Source organism: Pinus tabuliformis, chromosome 7 (genome assembly GCF_031772625.1).
Source record: "Pinus tabuliformis cultivar Carrire ecotype Pingquan chromosome 7, CPIR1, whole genome shotgun sequence".
In the NCBI taxonomy this organism is placed as follows: Eukaryota; Viridiplantae; Streptophyta; class Pinopsida; order Pinales; family Pinaceae; genus Pinus; species Pinus tabuliformis.
Window position 1 is genome coordinate 1520819789 of NC_142293.1, and position 16533 is coordinate 1520836321.

Here is a 16533-nt window from a genome sequence, read left to right on the forward strand (position 1 = left end):
ACTATCCTGAATTTCTTTCAAAGCAACTCTATTGGCAATTCGCTTATTCCTCTGCCAAGCAATAACCTTAACCTTTAGTTCCCGTGGATTATCCAAGAGATGTTGAGAAGGAGATTAAATCTCATTTGTGCAACTATCATGCCAAAAAAATTTAACAAGATCTTTGAACTCCTTGTCCTCCAGCCAGACTATATTGAATTTATAAGGAAGACCTTTCTTATATTTCCTATAGCCCCAAGATAAAGAAATATGCCTATGATCAGATATGAAGCAATTTATAATATGTGAAATAGGCCTACCCATTCGGACCAAGAGGTTATCAGAGATCAAAAATCTGTCCAATCTTTTAGCCAAAAAAGTGGAACCAATTCTGTCATTATCCCATGTAGGTCCCATAGATTGGGGAAAAATATTTGTCAAGTTATGATGAAGTAAGGCTTCTTTAATACATCCCGCTAATGGATCCATCTTCCTTCCTCTTCCCCAAACCTCGTCCCCACATAATGTACAGTTTAAGTCCCCACCCATGAGAAATAAATCTAACTCCAAAAGCTTCGAAGACAAAAATCTATTCCAGAAGGGACGACGATCCTTATAAGGGGCATAAATATTTAAGATATGAATAGAACCTGAGAAACCCCTGATGTTTGCAAGTAGAAGAATTCAAGCGAAGCATTTAAAATCTTTAGCTTCAATCCATATTGGATTCCAAAGGATAACAAGTCCTCTAGAAAGTCCATTTGCATCAGTAGCGACAATGTGCCATTGGGAAAACATACGACGAAAATATCTGATTGAATCCTCAGCAGAATGCATTGTTTCCTAAATTAAGATAATATTAAGATGATTGTAGGTGAAAATCTTCTTTAGGGCTAGGAATTTCTAGTTCGCCCCCAGACCCCTAATATTCATTGAGATGATGCTAGTCATGGCTGACCATCAGAGGCCAATCTTGCTCCAAGGGGCCCATTGTCAGATAGTTCAATGATTGGAATATCAATCAGGGAATGGTCCAAATTCCTGGAAGAGACAGTAGATCTTCCACGGAAATGTCTAGTGCCTCTATTATGTTTTCTCCTCACTGTGATGTTACGAGCAGAATTTGGACTGATAAGAGGAGATGAAGCAGATCACGGTTTATGAATAGTAAAATATAATAAGTTACATTGAATTATTTATATATATGAAATAAATAAATGTTAAATTAAAAATTAGATAAGATATATGTGTTATATAAAATATAGTAATTAATATATTTAATTAATTTAAAATGTATTAATATATTTTTAATTAAATATATTAATTTATTAAATAGGACATAATAGGTTACTTTCAACTATTAACATGTATATCGCTATTAATATGTAAGAAGTATATTAATGTTAAAATAAAAATAAAAATAAATAAACATTTGATGTTATTAATATATTTGATTATATTAATATATTTAATTACTTAAATGTATTAATATATTGTTTTAAATATATTAATTCACTAACTAAAATATATAAAAAAGATAGGTATTGAAATATTAACATATATGAAATAAATAAATATCTAATTAAAAAAAATTATTAAAAATTTGTTGGCCAATTTTTTTGTAATTTTGGTATTTATATATTTTTTACTCTTTTATGTTTTTCTAGACCTTTGTCCTGTTTTTCTTAGTCTTTGTCTTACTTTTGACGTTTGTATGTTTTTCTCGACTTTAGTCTTTACAATAGGTCTTGTGGTAGACTCGAAACATCGACATTCAAATATATCTACTGTGAAAGAAATTCTGACATCTCAATCTGAGAACCCACCCCACAAATCTACAAACATTAAAAATTATATGGTTGCACTAATAAAAAGTCTTGTAATTTCATGTATATAATGACTTCTGTAATTTTATATATATATATATATATATATATATATATATATATATATATATCCACAACAACAATATATTTTTTGTAACTCTACAAATTTTTGTAACAATATTCTATTAAGCAAATATTTTGCTAATTAACGCATTATATTTTGCATGGAAATTAGCATTCAGTTAATTCACATAGTTAAAATCAACTAATTTATAAATAAAATTTATGTTATCAAAAAAGCTAATTCATTTTTTCACATTTAATCTTTTTAAACCATCTTCAAATTTATTTCACATTTAATCTTTTTAAACCATCTTCAAATTTATTGGGTAAATATTTTTAAAAATCCCTCCAAATTACAGTGTTGTTGTTTTCCTAAATTTACATTGCCACTCACACATCATGAGAGACCATCATTAATTTAAAAATATTAAAAAAAATGACAAAATGCTTAACATGTAAAGGATTATCCACCATCAATACACATACAAATATTGAAAGCCCACATAGTGATGATGACTTATTTTTACTAAATAAATTCTCAAATCTCATGAGGATTTTAGGGGCAGTGACCTTTCGGGAAATCTTGGTGATAGTATCTAATTAGTGGATAAAGCATTCTTCAATCAAGATTGGGGCTAGCAAGGCCTAGCTAAAAAAACATAAATACTCTTTTATTATTGATAATTAAGTATGTGAAGAAATTGTTGAACTTAAAACTTTAAAATCAACAGTTTCACTTTAGTTTAAGTATGTGAAGGAGTTGTTGATCTTAAAACTCTGAAATCAACAGTTTCACTTTAGCCCTTCCACAAAGGCAACAGTTTCACTTTAGCCCTTCCACAAAGGAGAAGGCTTGTACTTGCTCATCTCTATTATCTCACTTTTATTCTACTTTTATGAGATGAAGTTACTCATTACAAAATTAAAAATCTAGGAGATGATGAAGTTACTCATTACAAAATTAAAAATCTAGGAGATAAAGTCACTCGTTACAAAATTGAAAAAAAAAGATAGATAATAATAACAACAACGATCATTTTGCAAAATCACCTGATCATAACATCCCAAGCTCTAGTGGTTCCATGTCACAGCGAAAGTATGCAGACATAGGTAATCAAACAAGATTCAACCAATGATCATATGATTAACCAGAGAAGCTTCGATGCAGCGAGTCCCTGCCATTGCCAATGATGGAAGTGCTCTAGATTTTGGATAAAATCTTTGGATGATGCCAATGAGTGGGAGTGTTATAGCTTCTGGTTTGCAGCATTCGCAAAGAATATAAAGTATTTACAAGTGACCATAAAAATAAATTGGTGCCGCCTTTGTGGAAGGAGGCATACAAGAAGAAGCATGTGAAGATGCCTGCAGCATCTGTCTGGAGCCCTTCTGCCACACTGATCCATCGACGGTCTGGATTGCAGTAATTTTTCTGTGTTTTTATTTCTCAATTACTGTGGTTTTCAACTTTTCATTGGATTGATTCATCAATTTGTCATTCTTTTGAATGCTAGTTCGGTTATTATATTGGTTGTTTTACAGTGATAATGGACGTGTCATCTTATTAATGAAGTCCTCGACACGTATCAATTAAGATTCATCAAATAAAACAATAAAAAATGAGCCTCGGACTAACTGACTTTGCGCTCATACCCTCCATCTACCTTGGGGGTTTCAACTTTCACAAATTATAGAGGTCGTGAGGTCGAATTTGGTGCTATTGTATCGAAGATGGGTCACTCTACAGTCTGGAATTCTCATCCCAAGACACGCCGCATCTGGTATGGATGAATAGTGATGGAAATTTCATAATTGAAAATAAAGTCTCGCAACATGATCATTCACTACATTCTTCATTTCATTAATCAATTGAATTATCCGCACTCGCTAGATTCTATATAGTGGCCCTAACTGCATAATATGCATTTCGCCATGGATTCTCTGTGACTTTTGTATCAGTCGGGTGTGTGGGAACTCACATGGGTTGATTAGGAAATATGGTCTGATGTTATGTCGACAGTGCTTTCGGGCTTATACCAAAGACATTGGCTTTGTTAAGGTATATATTTTTCTGTTGGACTTCTTTATATTTCCATGTTACAACCTCTTCTATTTTCTTCATATATCAGAATAGTGCATTTGGTGTCTCCACTGTCTGGACTCTAAATCTAAACTATATCATGGGTGTTAGATTCTGGACTCTAAATTATATTATGGGTGTTAGATTTTGGTTATATATATTTTTTAATTTGATAGTTTACATCATACTTCATACACAGTTAACTCTTATAATTTACATCATACTTCATAAAGCAATTGAATTTGATATTATGATAGGGATTGTGAATTGAGTTGCCCATAGACACCAGTCCATATTTTTATTTTGTATGATGCTATACTGAAATATTTTGCATGATGCTATTGAAAAAATGTGAAATTATGACAAAGAATTTTTTTGTTTATTTGAAAATTATTTTAATTCAGCAATTGGGTTTTTGTGCAGTATCGGTAATTGATGAGTTCAACAACAAAGGTGCTGCAGAATTGGCAGTATATCTTTTTCTATTTGGGAAGTTCTTTCACTATGAATGTCTCATATTCATATTCATATATATATCCTGTTTAATGTACATGGTTCACCCTAATGATTAAGCTTGTGTTTAATGTACAGCTTGGTTAAACATTGTGTTTATTGTACAACTTGTGTTCAATGTATAGCTTTGTTGAGCCTAATGATTAAGCTTGTGTTCAATGTACAGCTTGGTTAAGCCTTGTGTTCAATGTACAGTTTGGTTGAGCCTCATCATTAAGAAAAGTAATGTGTGTTTCATCCTCATATGTAACATGTTCACCTCTGGAAGGGTTTAGTGTTGGGTGTTCTTGTTGCAGTGTTGGGTGCTCTTGTCGTATGGTGTCCTGCCTAAGGAAGGAACTTTCAGATCCTTTGTTGCAAAAATGTAGCTCATCATTTCTTGGCAAAGATCTATGTAGTCTTCCCATATGTTGCATCTCAAAATATTATTAGAAATCAGACTCGGACCTCTAAAAATGTTCTTGAAGTTCATGAGCATTGCATGATGGTTTGGATTACTGGGGTAAAATTTTAAAAGACCCATTGACCCATTTGCTAGAGGGCGTTGTCTGAAGTACTTAACCTCTAGATCAACTTGGCTGCTAGAGATTCAGAAAGGAACTGAACACTACTTTGTCCCTTACTGATCTCTAAGTTAAGAAGACGAACCACATCACATTTGACTAAGTTAAACCTCTTATTGCTTGTTTGAGTTCTCTGCATGTCGTTCTTTCTTTTGTAATTTGCAGGTTATTTTTTGTTTTGTGTAAATTTGCTTACCAACCTGTTTGTTTTTTAAAACTGACTGATCTCTGAGTTGGGAAGACAAACCTTTGTAAAATTAACTGATCTCTCAGTTGGCAAGACCAACTTCTTAAAACTAACCGATTTCTGAGTTAAGAAGACAAAACACATTACATTTGACTAAGTTAAACCTACTGATATGTGAGTTGGGAATACAAACCACATCACATTTGACTAAGCTAAACCTACAGACGTGTGAGTTGGGAATACAAACCACGTCACATTTGACTAAGTTAAACCTTTTATTGCTTGTATGGATTCTTTGTTTGTCTTTCTTTCTTTTGCTAGTTATCTTTTGTGTGCAAATCTGCTTACCAACCTGTTTTTTCAATAACGTGTAAGGGAATGGCAAGCAGTGTGATTGAACCACTGACTCTGGAGTGTGCTGCCTCTGGGATTTGTAATCTGAATATTTTACTCTGTTTCTATTGCACTAACTGCTGCACTTTTGGAATCGATTGTTTGGACTAATTGTTATTCATAACTGCTATTCTAGAAACATGGGACTGATTATCCATTCAACTTAATCTTACTCGTTTGAAAGTTTACTAATGCTAATCTAATGTTTCTGATGTAATGGAAAATCTAATCTCAACATGTTATCGTTCGATTTGCCCGAATTACCTCAGAACGTGTGTTTGACTGACTGCCCCTATCTCAACGTTACTAGTTTGAAAAACGTTACTAGTTTGAAAATTTAGTATGAAAGTTTACTAACGCCTACTGTTTCTGATGTAATGGAAAATCTCAACATGTTATCCCAGCCTTGGCTTGGGTTCGATTTGCCCTAATTAGCTCAGAGAGTGTTTTTGACAAACTGCCCCATCTCAATGTTACTAGTTTGAAAATTTACTCATGCCTGCAAGTTAATCTCGTCAGTGTGGTTTAATTAGAGTCTAATGGCCTATTTTAGATGCGATTGACAGTTTGGTTTAATGGGGTTTGCAGTCTACATGTTTTAACCCCCTTTTCTCTGGTCGTTATGGACTAAATCTATGATTAGTCTCGTCTAGTGTGGAGTAATAAGGCTTTATCATGGTTTATTTCAGATGGGATTGAAGAATGTTTATCCAAATTTAGTTTCCCAGTTTAGTCTTTTTGTATGCCTGAGAAGTGCCTTAGCAATAGAGGGATAAATCTATGAGCAACTTTTTGCGAGCCCCTCCAGCTGATAGCCTCCTTAAAATCTGTATGGTCAATATGTTGGAAACCCAAATATGCTGCCAGTTCCTTCCACAACTGATTGGTATAGCTACAATAAAGAAAGATATGATTATTGTTCTCATTCCAATTTTTACAAAGCAAGCAAATACTTGGACCGTGCTAATTCCTTTTTTGTAGGTTCTCCCAAGTTAAAATCTTATTATGGAATACAAGCCAGGAAAAATGAATAATTTTGCAAGGCACCCCTGTTTTCCATAAAGAGGAAGGAAAATAGTATTGAAAAGGACTCGACATCAACCTTGCCGGAACCAGATAAATCTCTTTGACCTTTAATTCATCCTGACACTTAACACCTCTCCATGAAAGTTGGTCCTTTCCATCAGAATTACAAATACCAGAGCCCCTAATTGATATCATAATATTGTCCCACTACTGAGCATAATCCTGACTAATGCCCAAGGACTGCAAGTTTTTCCATATTGGAAAAGCCCCATGCCAGACATCAATAAGTTGATTCCAATAAAAGATTCGTGATCTGTGCAAAGCAGAGATAATAGATCGAAGGAAGCTAAAATCCTGTCCCACACCAATAATATGATCATATCTGATGAGCACATCTTTACCATCATGGATATACCAATATAAATTCTCAAGTATGAGAGGTTGAATTCTGTGGAAGCTGTTCCAGATAGCAGATCCCTAAAATTTCCCAATAGTACCAACACGATACCAAAAGGTGAGATCTTTATTCTGCACTTCCTTCTGATAGTAGCACTCCAAAATCTATCCCCATTAATACTCCTCGAGAATGATTTACATAAGAGGGCCTTGCAAAAATTTCTTATATTCATAATACCCCAACCACCTAGAATCTTAGGGAGAGAGATTTTTTAGAGTCTGCTTAGATAATATTTGCTTTTATTGCCAACCTCCCCAAATGAAATTTGCCATGAGCCTGTTTAGATTGGCAATGATACTAGAGGGGAAATAGAATAAGTGGGTCCAATATACAGTAATCTGAGCCAGAACACATTGAGCCAACACTTCCCTACCTGCAATGGATAGACATTTGAACTCCCATCCTTCGATTCTCTTGTAAAACCTTTCTGTTAGCCATAACCAATCAAAACTTTTATAACTTGCAGGTCTGAGATGAAAACCCAGATATTTAAAACCCTCCTTTAAAGACTTGGTACCAATGTTATAGAGAGCAGATAGAAAATCCAATGATTCCCTGTCATCATCATCAGAAAAGAAAGAAGATTTTCCTTCATTGATGTAGATTCCAGAAGCATTTTGAAATTTCCTTAGGATATCATGAACGCATTACCAAGAAATCCTACAAATCATACCAAAAATCATAATAACGTCAACAAAAATACTGTGGGAAATATAAGATCCATGACATATTCTGATACGCTTGAATTTATTTTCTTTTACCTCCCCATTAATATGAAGACTAAGAGAGTCCATGGCCAGGATAAATAGAAGTGGAGTTAGAGAACAGCCCTGAAGAAGTCCTCTAGCAACAGCAAAATAATTTGTGGGGAGACTGTTAATGAGGATAACAAAATTCACATTCTCTACACAGGCCATGATCCATTCAATGCATTCATATTTTAGGCCAATCTTACAAAGAATGCATCTAAGGAAACCCCAATCTAGGCTATCATATGCTTTCTTCAGATCTAATTGAAGAATGGCCGCACTAATCTTTTTGAGATGCATAGAATGTAGACACTCTTGTGTATTCACCACAGCCTCAATAATATTTCTATCCTTTATAAAACCATGTTGTTCTAAAGATATATGATTTGACAAGATGTTTTGGATTCTATTAGCTATAATCTTAGAGGAAATTTTATAGATAGCATTGCAAAGAGAGATCGGTCTGAAGTCTGAAAAAGAATTTGCTTTCATCTTTTTGGGAATAAGGGCAATATATGTTGACGTATAATGAGGATGAAAAAATCCTCTCATCTGTGACTCCTCCACCATCCCCAGGATGTCTTTCTTGAGAAGATCAAAGAAATGGAGATAAAATTCAATAGTCCAGCCATCAAGGCCGAGACTTTTATCTTTTTTAAAAGATTTCATTACCTCTAATAGTTCATTTTCAGAAACAGGCTGGAAAAGGGAATTATTTTGTTCCTCATTAAACATGGAAGGGAAAGGAGCAATTCCCCATAAGATATCCTCACAGTTATTATTATCATTTCTTTTATAGAAATTTTTGAAATATGACACAGCTTCCATTGAGATTTCCTCTTGTGAGAAAAGCTTGTCCCCACTATCAGTCTAAATTTCCTAGATAGAATTAATATCTCTCCTATGATCTGCAAATCTATGGAAAAACTTAGTGTTCCGATCTCCTTCTTTCAGCCATAATGCCCTGCTTTTTAGCCTCCATGTAGTTTCCTCTATTACAAGTAAATTGTGCCTTTTCTTTTCTAGTTCATGGATCTTATTGCGGACCAAAAAAGATATGTTGCCATTTTTAAATTCCCCTTCTATTTCATCCAGACTATCTTGAATTTCTTTCAAAGCAACTTTGTTGCCAATTCGCTTATTCCTCTGCCAAGCAATAACCTTAACCTTTAGTTCCCGTAGATTATCCAAGAGATGTTGAGAAGGAGATTAAATCTCATTTGTGCAACTATCATGCCAATTTTTTTTAACAAGATCATTGAACTCCTTGTCCTCCAGCCAAACTCTATTGAATTTATAAGGAAGACCTTTCTTATATTTCCTATAGCCCCAAGATAAAGAAATATGTCTATGATCAGATATGAAGCAGTTTATAATATGTGAAATAGGCCTACCCATTCAGACCAAGAGGTTATCAGAGATCAAAAATATGTCCAATCTTTTAGCCAAAAAAGTGGAACCAATTCTGCCATTATCCCATGTAGGTCCCATAGATTGGGGAAAAATATCTATCAAATTATGATGAAGTAAGGCTTCTTTAATACATCCCGCTAATGGATCCATCTTCCTTCCTCTTCCCTAAACCTCGTCCCCACACAATGTACAGTTTAAGTCCCCACCCATGAGAAATAGATCTAACTCCAAAAGCTTCGAAGACAAAAATCTATTCCAGAAGGGACGACGATCCTTAAAAGGGGCATAAAGATTTAAGATATGAATAGAACCTGAGAAACCCCTAATGTTTGCAAGTAGAAGAATTCCAGCGAATCATTTAAAAGCTTTAGCTTCAATCCATACTAGATTCCAAAGGATAACAAGTCCTCCAGAAAGTCCATTTGCATCAGTAGCGACAATGTGCCATTGGGAAAACATAAGGCGAAAATATCTGATTGAATCCTCAGCAAAATGCATTGTTTCCTAAATTAAGATAATATTAAGATGATTGTAGGTGAAAATCTTCTTTAGGGCTAGGAATTTCTGGTTCGCCCCCAGACCCCTAATATTCATTGAGATGATGCTAGTCATGGCTGACCATCAGAGGCCAATCTTGCTCCAAGGGGCCCATTGTCAGATAGTTCAATGATTGGAATATCAATCAGGGAATGGTCCAAATTCCTGGAAGAGACAACAGATCTTCCACGGAAATGTCTAGTGCCTCTATTATGTTTTCTCCTCACTGTAATGTTACGAGCAGAATTTGGACTGATAAGAGGAGATGAAGCAGATCCCGGTTTATGAATAGTAAAATATAATAAGTTACATTGAATTATTTATATATATGAAATAAATAAATGTTAAATTAAAAATTAGATAAGATAAATAAATGTTAAATTAAAAATTAGATAAAATATATGTGTTATATAAAATATAATAATTAATATATTTAATTAATTTAAAATGTATTAATATATTTTTAATTAAATATATTAATTTATTAAATAGGACATAATAGGTTAATTTCAACTATTAATATGTATATCACTATTAATATGTAAAAAGTATATTAATGTTAAAATAAAAATAAAAATAAATAACATTTGATGTTATTAATATATTTGATTATATTAATATATTTAATTAATTAAATGTATTAATATATTGTTTCAAATATATTAATTTATTAAATAAAATATATAAAAAAGATAGGTATTGAAATATTAACATATATGAAATAAATAAATATCTAATTAAAAAAAATTAATTAAAAATTTGTTGGTCAATTTTTTTTGTAATTTTGGTATTTATATTTTTTACTCTTTTATGTTTTTCTAGACCTTTGTCTTGTTTTTCTCAGTCTTTGTTTTACTTTTGACGTTTTTATGTTTTTCTCAACTTTAGTCTTTACAATAGGTCTTGTGGTAGACTCGAAACATCGACATTCAAATATATCTAATGTGAAAGAAATTCTGACATCTCAATCTGAGAACCCACCCCACAAATCTACAAACATTAAAAATTATATGGTTGCACTAACAAAAAGTCTTGTAATTTCACGTATATAATGACTTTTGTAATTATATAATTTCAAGTATATAATGACATATATATATATATATATATATATATATATATATATATATATATATATATATATCCACAACAACAATATGTTTTTTTAACTCTACAAATTTTTGTAACGATATTCTATTAAGAAAATATTTTGCTAATTAATGCATTATAGTTTGCATGGAAATGAGCATTCAATTAATTCACATAGTTAAAATCAACTAATTTATAAATAAAATTTATATTATCAAAAAGCTAATTCATTTTTCCACATTTAATCTTTTTAAACCATCTTCAAATTTATTGGGTAAATATTTCTAAGAATCCCTCCAAATTACAGTGTTGTTGTTTCTGTTTTCTAAATTTACATTGCCACTCACACATCATGAGAGACCATCATTAATTTAAAATATTAAAAAGAACTACAAAATGCTTAACGTGTAAAGGATTATCCACCTTCAATGCACATAAAAAATTGAAAGCCCACATAGTGGTGATGACTTATTTCTACTAAATAAATACTCAAATCTCATGAGGGTTTAAGGGGCAGTGACCTTTCGGGAAATCTTGGTAATAGTATTTAATTAGTGGATAAATTATTCTTCAATCAAGATTGCCTAACTAAAAAACATAAATACTCTTTTATTATTGATAATTAAGTATGTGAAGAAATTGTTGAGCTTAAAACTTTAAAATCAACAATTTCACTTTAGCTTAAGCACGTGAAGGAGTTGTTGATTTTAAAATTCTGAAATCAACCGTTTCACTTTAGCCCTTTCCCAAAAGAGAAGGCTTGTACTTGCTCATCTCTACAACAATTTCACTTTAGCTTAAGCACGTGAAGGAGTTGTTGATTTTAAAATTCTGAAATCAACCGTTTCACTTTAGCCCTTTCCCAAAAGAGTTTCACTTTAGCCCTTTCCCCAAAGAGAAGGCTTGTACTTGCTCATCTCTATTATCTCATTTTTCTTCCACTTTTATGAGATGAAGTTACTCATTACAAAATTAAAAATCTAGGAGATAAAGTCACTTGTTACACAATTAAAAAAGAAAAATAGATAGATAAATAGATAATAATAACAAAAACCACATGTTGCAAAATCACCTGATCATAGCATCCCAAGTTCTAGTGGTTCCATGTCACAGCGAAAGTCTGCAGACAAGATTCAACCAATAATCATCATATGATTAACAAGAGAAGCTTCGATGCAGCAAGTCCCTGCCATTGCCAATGAGTGGAAGTGCTCTAGCTTTTGGATAAAATCTTTGGATGATGCCAATGAGTGGAAGTGTTATAGCTTCTGGTTTGCAGCATTCGCAAAGAATATAAAGTATTTACAAGTGACCATAAAAATAAATTGGTGCCGCCTTTGTGGAAGGAGGCATACAAGAAGAAGCATGTGAAGATGCCTGCAGCATCTGTCTGGAGCCCTTCTGCCACACTGATCCATCGACGGTCTGGATTGCAGTAATTTTTCTGTGTTTTTATTTCTCAATTACTGTGGTTTTCAACTTTTCATTGGATTGATTCATCAATTTGTCATTCTTTTGAATGCTAGTTCGGTTATTATATTGGTTGTTTTACAGTGATAATGGACGTGTCATCTTATTAATGAAGTCCTCGACACGTATCAATTAAGATTCATCAAATAAAACAATAAAAAATGAGCCTCGGACTAAGTGACTTTGCGCTCATACCCTCCATCTACCTTGGGGGTTTCAACTTTCACAAATTATAGAGGTCGTGAGGTCGAATTTGGTGCTATTGTATCGAAGATGGGTCACTCTACAGTCTGGAATTCTCATCCCAAGACACGCCGCATCTGGTATGGATGAATAGTGATGGAAATTTCAAAATTTGAAAATAAAGTCTCGCAACATGATCATTCGCTACATTCTTCATTTCATTAATCAATTGAATTATCCACACTTGTTAGATTCGATATAGTGGCCCTAACTGCATAATATGCATTTCGCCATGGATTCTCTGTGACTTTTGTATCAGTCGGGTGTGTGGGAACTCACATGGGTTGATTAGGAAATATGGTCTGATGTTATGTCGACAGTGCTTTCGGGCTTATACCAAAGACATTGGCTTTGTTAAGGTATATATTTTTCTGTTGGACTTCTTTATATTTCCATGTTACAACCTCTTCTATTTTTTTCACATGTCAGAATAGTGCATTTGGTGTCTCCACTGTCTGGACTCTAAATCTAAACTATATCATGGGTGTTAGATTCTGGACTCTAAATTATATTATGGGTGTTAGATTTTGGTTATATATATTTTTTAATTTGATAGTTTACATCATACTTCATACACAGTTAACTCTGATAATTTACATCATACTTCATAAAGCAATTGAATTTGATATTATGATAGGGATTGTGAATTGAGTTGCCCATAGACACCAGTCCATATTTTTATTTTGTATGATGCTATACTGAAATATTTTGCATGATGCTATTGAAAAAATGTGAAATTATGACAAAGAATTTTTTTTGTTTAATTGAAAATTATTTTAATTCAGCAATTGGGTTTTTGTGCAGTATCGGTAATTGATGAGTTCAACAACAAAGGTTCTGCAGAATTGGCAGTATATCTTTTTCTATTTGGGAAGTTCTTTCACTATGAATGTCTCATATTCATATTCATATATATATCCTGTTTAATGTACATGGTTCACCCTAATGATTAAGCTTGTGTTTAATGTACAGCTTGGTTAAACCTTGTGTTTATTGTACAACTTGTGTTCAATGTATAGCTTGGTTGAGGCTAATGATTAAGCTTGTGTTCAATGTACAGCTTGGTTAAGCCTTGTGTTCAATGTACAGTTTGGTTGAGCCTCATCATTAAGAAAAGTAATGTGTGTTTCATCCTCATATGTAACATGTTCACCTCTGGAAGGGTTTAGTGTTGGGTGTTCTTGTTGCAGTGTTGGGTGCTCTTGTCGTATGGTGTCCTGCCTAAGGAAGGAACTTTCAGATCCTTTGTTGTAAAAATGTAGCTTATCATTTCTTGGCAAAGATCTATGTAGTCTTCCCATATGTTGCATCTCAAAATATTATTAGAAATCAGACTCAGACCTTTAAAAATGTTCTTTAAGTTCGTGAGCATTGCATGATGGTTTGGGACTGGGGTAAAATTTTAAAATACCCATTGACCCATTTGCTAGAGGGCGTTGTCTGAAGTACTTAACCTCTAGATCAACTTGGCTGCTAGAGATTCAGAAAGGAACTGAACACTACTTTGTCCCTTACTGATCTCTAAGTTAAGAAGACGAACCACATTTGACTAAGTTAAACCTCTTATTGCTTGTTTGAGTTCTCTGCATGTCGTTCTTTCTTTTGTAATTTGCAGGTTATTTTTTGTTTCGTGTAAATTTGCTTACCAACCTGTTTGTTTTTTAAAACTGACTGATCTCTGAGTTGGGAAGACAAACCTTTGTAAAATTAACTGATCTCTCAGTTGGCAAGACCAACTTTTTAAAACTAACCGATTTCTGAGTTAAGAAGACAGAACACATTACATTTGACTAAGTTAAACCTACTGATATGTGAGTTGGGAATACAAACCACATCACATTTGACTAAGCTAAACCTACAGACGTGTGAGTTGGGAATACAAACCACGTCACATTTGACTAAGTTAAACCTTTTATTGCTTGTATGGATTCTTTGTTTGTCTTTCTTTCTTTTGCTAGTTATCTTTTGCGTGGAAATCTGCTTACCAACCTGTTTTTTCAATAACGTGTAAGGGAATGGCAAGCAGTGTGATTGAACCACTGACTCTGGAGTGTGCTGCCTCTGGGATTTGTAATCTGAATGTTTTACTCTGTTTCTATTGCACTAACTGCTGCACTTTTGGAATCGATTGTTTGGACTAATTGTTATTCATAACTGCTATTCTAGAAACATGGGACTGATTATCCATTCAACTTAATCTTACTCGTTTGAAAGTTTACTAATGCTAATCTACTGTTTCTGATGTAATGGAAAATCTAATCTCAACATGTTATCGTTCGATTTGCCCGAATTACCTCAGAACGTGTGTTTGACTGACTGCCCCTATCTCAATGTTACTAGTTTGAAACTTTAGTATGAAAATTTACTAATGCCTACTGTTTCTGATGTAATGGAAAATCTCATGGAAAATCTTAACATGTTATCCCAGCCTTGGCTTGGGTTCGATTTGCCCGAATTACCTCAGAGTTTTGACAAACTGCCCCATCTCAATGTTACTAGTTTGAAAATTTACTCCTGCCTGCAAGTTAATCTCGTCAGTGTGGTTTAATTAGAGTCTAATGGCCTATTTTAGATGCGATTGACAGTTTGGTTTAATGGGGTTTGCAGTCTACATGTTTTAACCCCCTTTTCTCTGGTCGTTATGGACTAAATCTATGATTAGTCTCGTCTAGTGTGGAGTAATAAGGCTTTATCATGGTTTATTTCAGATGGGATTGAAGAATGTTTATCCAAATTTAGTTTCCCAGTTTAGTCTTTTTGTATGCCTGAGAAGTGACAAAACTAGTATCAGGGATTTTTTAATCCAACCCTTTTTAGTTCTGATGGGAGTTTAGTCAGTCTCCAAATTTTAGGGGCAGATGAGTCAACAAATTTAGTGGTGGGAGGGTTTTAATTCTTCTAATAAGTTATTTAGAGTAAGGATCCTGATACATTTCAACACGCTTCAAATTCCTGAAGAAGTTTGGTTGTTATCACATGTTCTCTTCGTTGGTTTTCTTGTCGAAAAAAAGATTTTTAAAGACCTGAAATTTGTAAAAAAAAATCTCTGGTTGTTATCACATGTTCTCTTCGTTGGTTTTCTGGTAAGAAAAATATATTTTTATTAACTTGAAAACGGATTTGGGATACATAACAATTCAATGCTACGTTGCAGAGAATTATCACATGTTATTATGGTAGAAACAGCTTCGGAACTTGAATACAATCAAAAGCAAAGCTTCAATTAGTTTCCATGCGGGGAAGAAGTCCAAACCAACTGAGAAAGAAATGAAAAAGTTCCATAATGGACTGAGTTTTGGGCAATTTATGTTGACAGGATTTGTGAATGGGATGGTAGAGCATGTGACTGTTTCCCGTAGATACCTTGAAAATTTGTCTTATTAGCAAGTGCGTGCAGATCCTTCCATTCAAGCGTGGGAAAAGCCCGCGGGTTCTTCCATTCAGCCGTGGGAAAAGCCCGCCCTTCAATTATGACAATTACTTTTTGGTGGGGGTCTAAACGGGTTCGAAATTTTGATTTGGAAAATGGGTTACAGCCGAGGATTTTGGTATTCTGACATGATTTTGAGAAAGTGGGGTTACAGTTCTTAAGTTTTTAAGATTTTGGTATTTCAGGAGTTTTTAAGATTTCTGTATTTCAGGAGTTTTTGATGATGTTGAATTTATTAAAAAATTATTTAAATATTCTCATAATCAGATTTCTGGAAGAATATTTGAATGGATTCCAGCCATAAATTTTGGGTGAAGTTGTGGATTAGGTAAACAACGCTCTTTTTGGTCATTATAAGGAGAAGGAATAATGGACATCAAGCATGACCATTTCATGTTGTAATTTTTTTGGGCATTGTCTTGGAGGCCACAATTTTGCCAGCAAAGCCATTTTTCCCCAAAATCAGGCTACTTTTTGTTTCAAAAACTATAACCAACCATAGGAATTTTTAAATC

The 16533-nt window shown here is 33.4% G+C and overlaps 2 protein-coding genes across 2 annotated transcripts; both read left to right on the top strand.

The window, feature by feature from the left end:
- The first annotated feature begins 3454 nt into the window (after nt 1-3454).
- LOC149253625 (small ribosomal subunit protein uS14-like) lies at nt 3455-4433 on the top strand. The gene is made up of 3 exons (XM_089456874.1): nt 3455-3649; nt 3828-3927; nt 4372-4433. Exons 1-3 carry the CDS (start codon nt 3600-3602, stop codon nt 4378-4380), a joined length of 159 nt encoding a protein of 52 aa, XP_089313000.1. The 5' UTR covers nt 3455-3599; the 3' UTR covers nt 4381-4433.
- An 8102-nt stretch (nt 4434-12535) lies between these two features.
- On the top strand, nt 12536-13824 carry LOC149253626 (small ribosomal subunit protein uS14-like). The gene is made up of 3 exons (XM_089456875.1): nt 12536-12668; nt 12848-12947; nt 13393-13824. The coding sequence occupies exons 1-3, from the start codon at nt 12619-12621 to the stop codon at nt 13399-13401; spliced, it is 159 nt and encodes a 52-aa protein (XP_089313001.1). The 5' UTR covers nt 12536-12618; the 3' UTR covers nt 13402-13824.
- Nucleotides 13825-16533: the final 2709 nt, after the last annotated feature.

Excerpts from the sequence above, each read along its gene's own strand:
- LOC149253625 (XM_089456874.1), top strand. The coding sequence starts at position 3,600 with ATGGGTCACTCTACAGTCTGGAATTCTCATCCCAAGACACGCCGCATC. Across the intron at positions 3,650-3,827 it reads CCCAAGACACGCCGCATCTG|TCGGGTGTGTGGGAACTCAC; the intron begins GTATGGATGAAT and ends CTTTTGTATCAG.
- LOC149253626 (XM_089456875.1), top strand. The coding sequence starts at position 12,619 with ATGGGTCACTCTACAGTCTGGAATTCTCATCCCAAGACACGCCGCATC. Across the intron at positions 12,669-12,847 it reads CCCAAGACACGCCGCATCTG|TCGGGTGTGTGGGAACTCAC; the intron begins GTATGGATGAAT and ends CTTTTGTATCAG.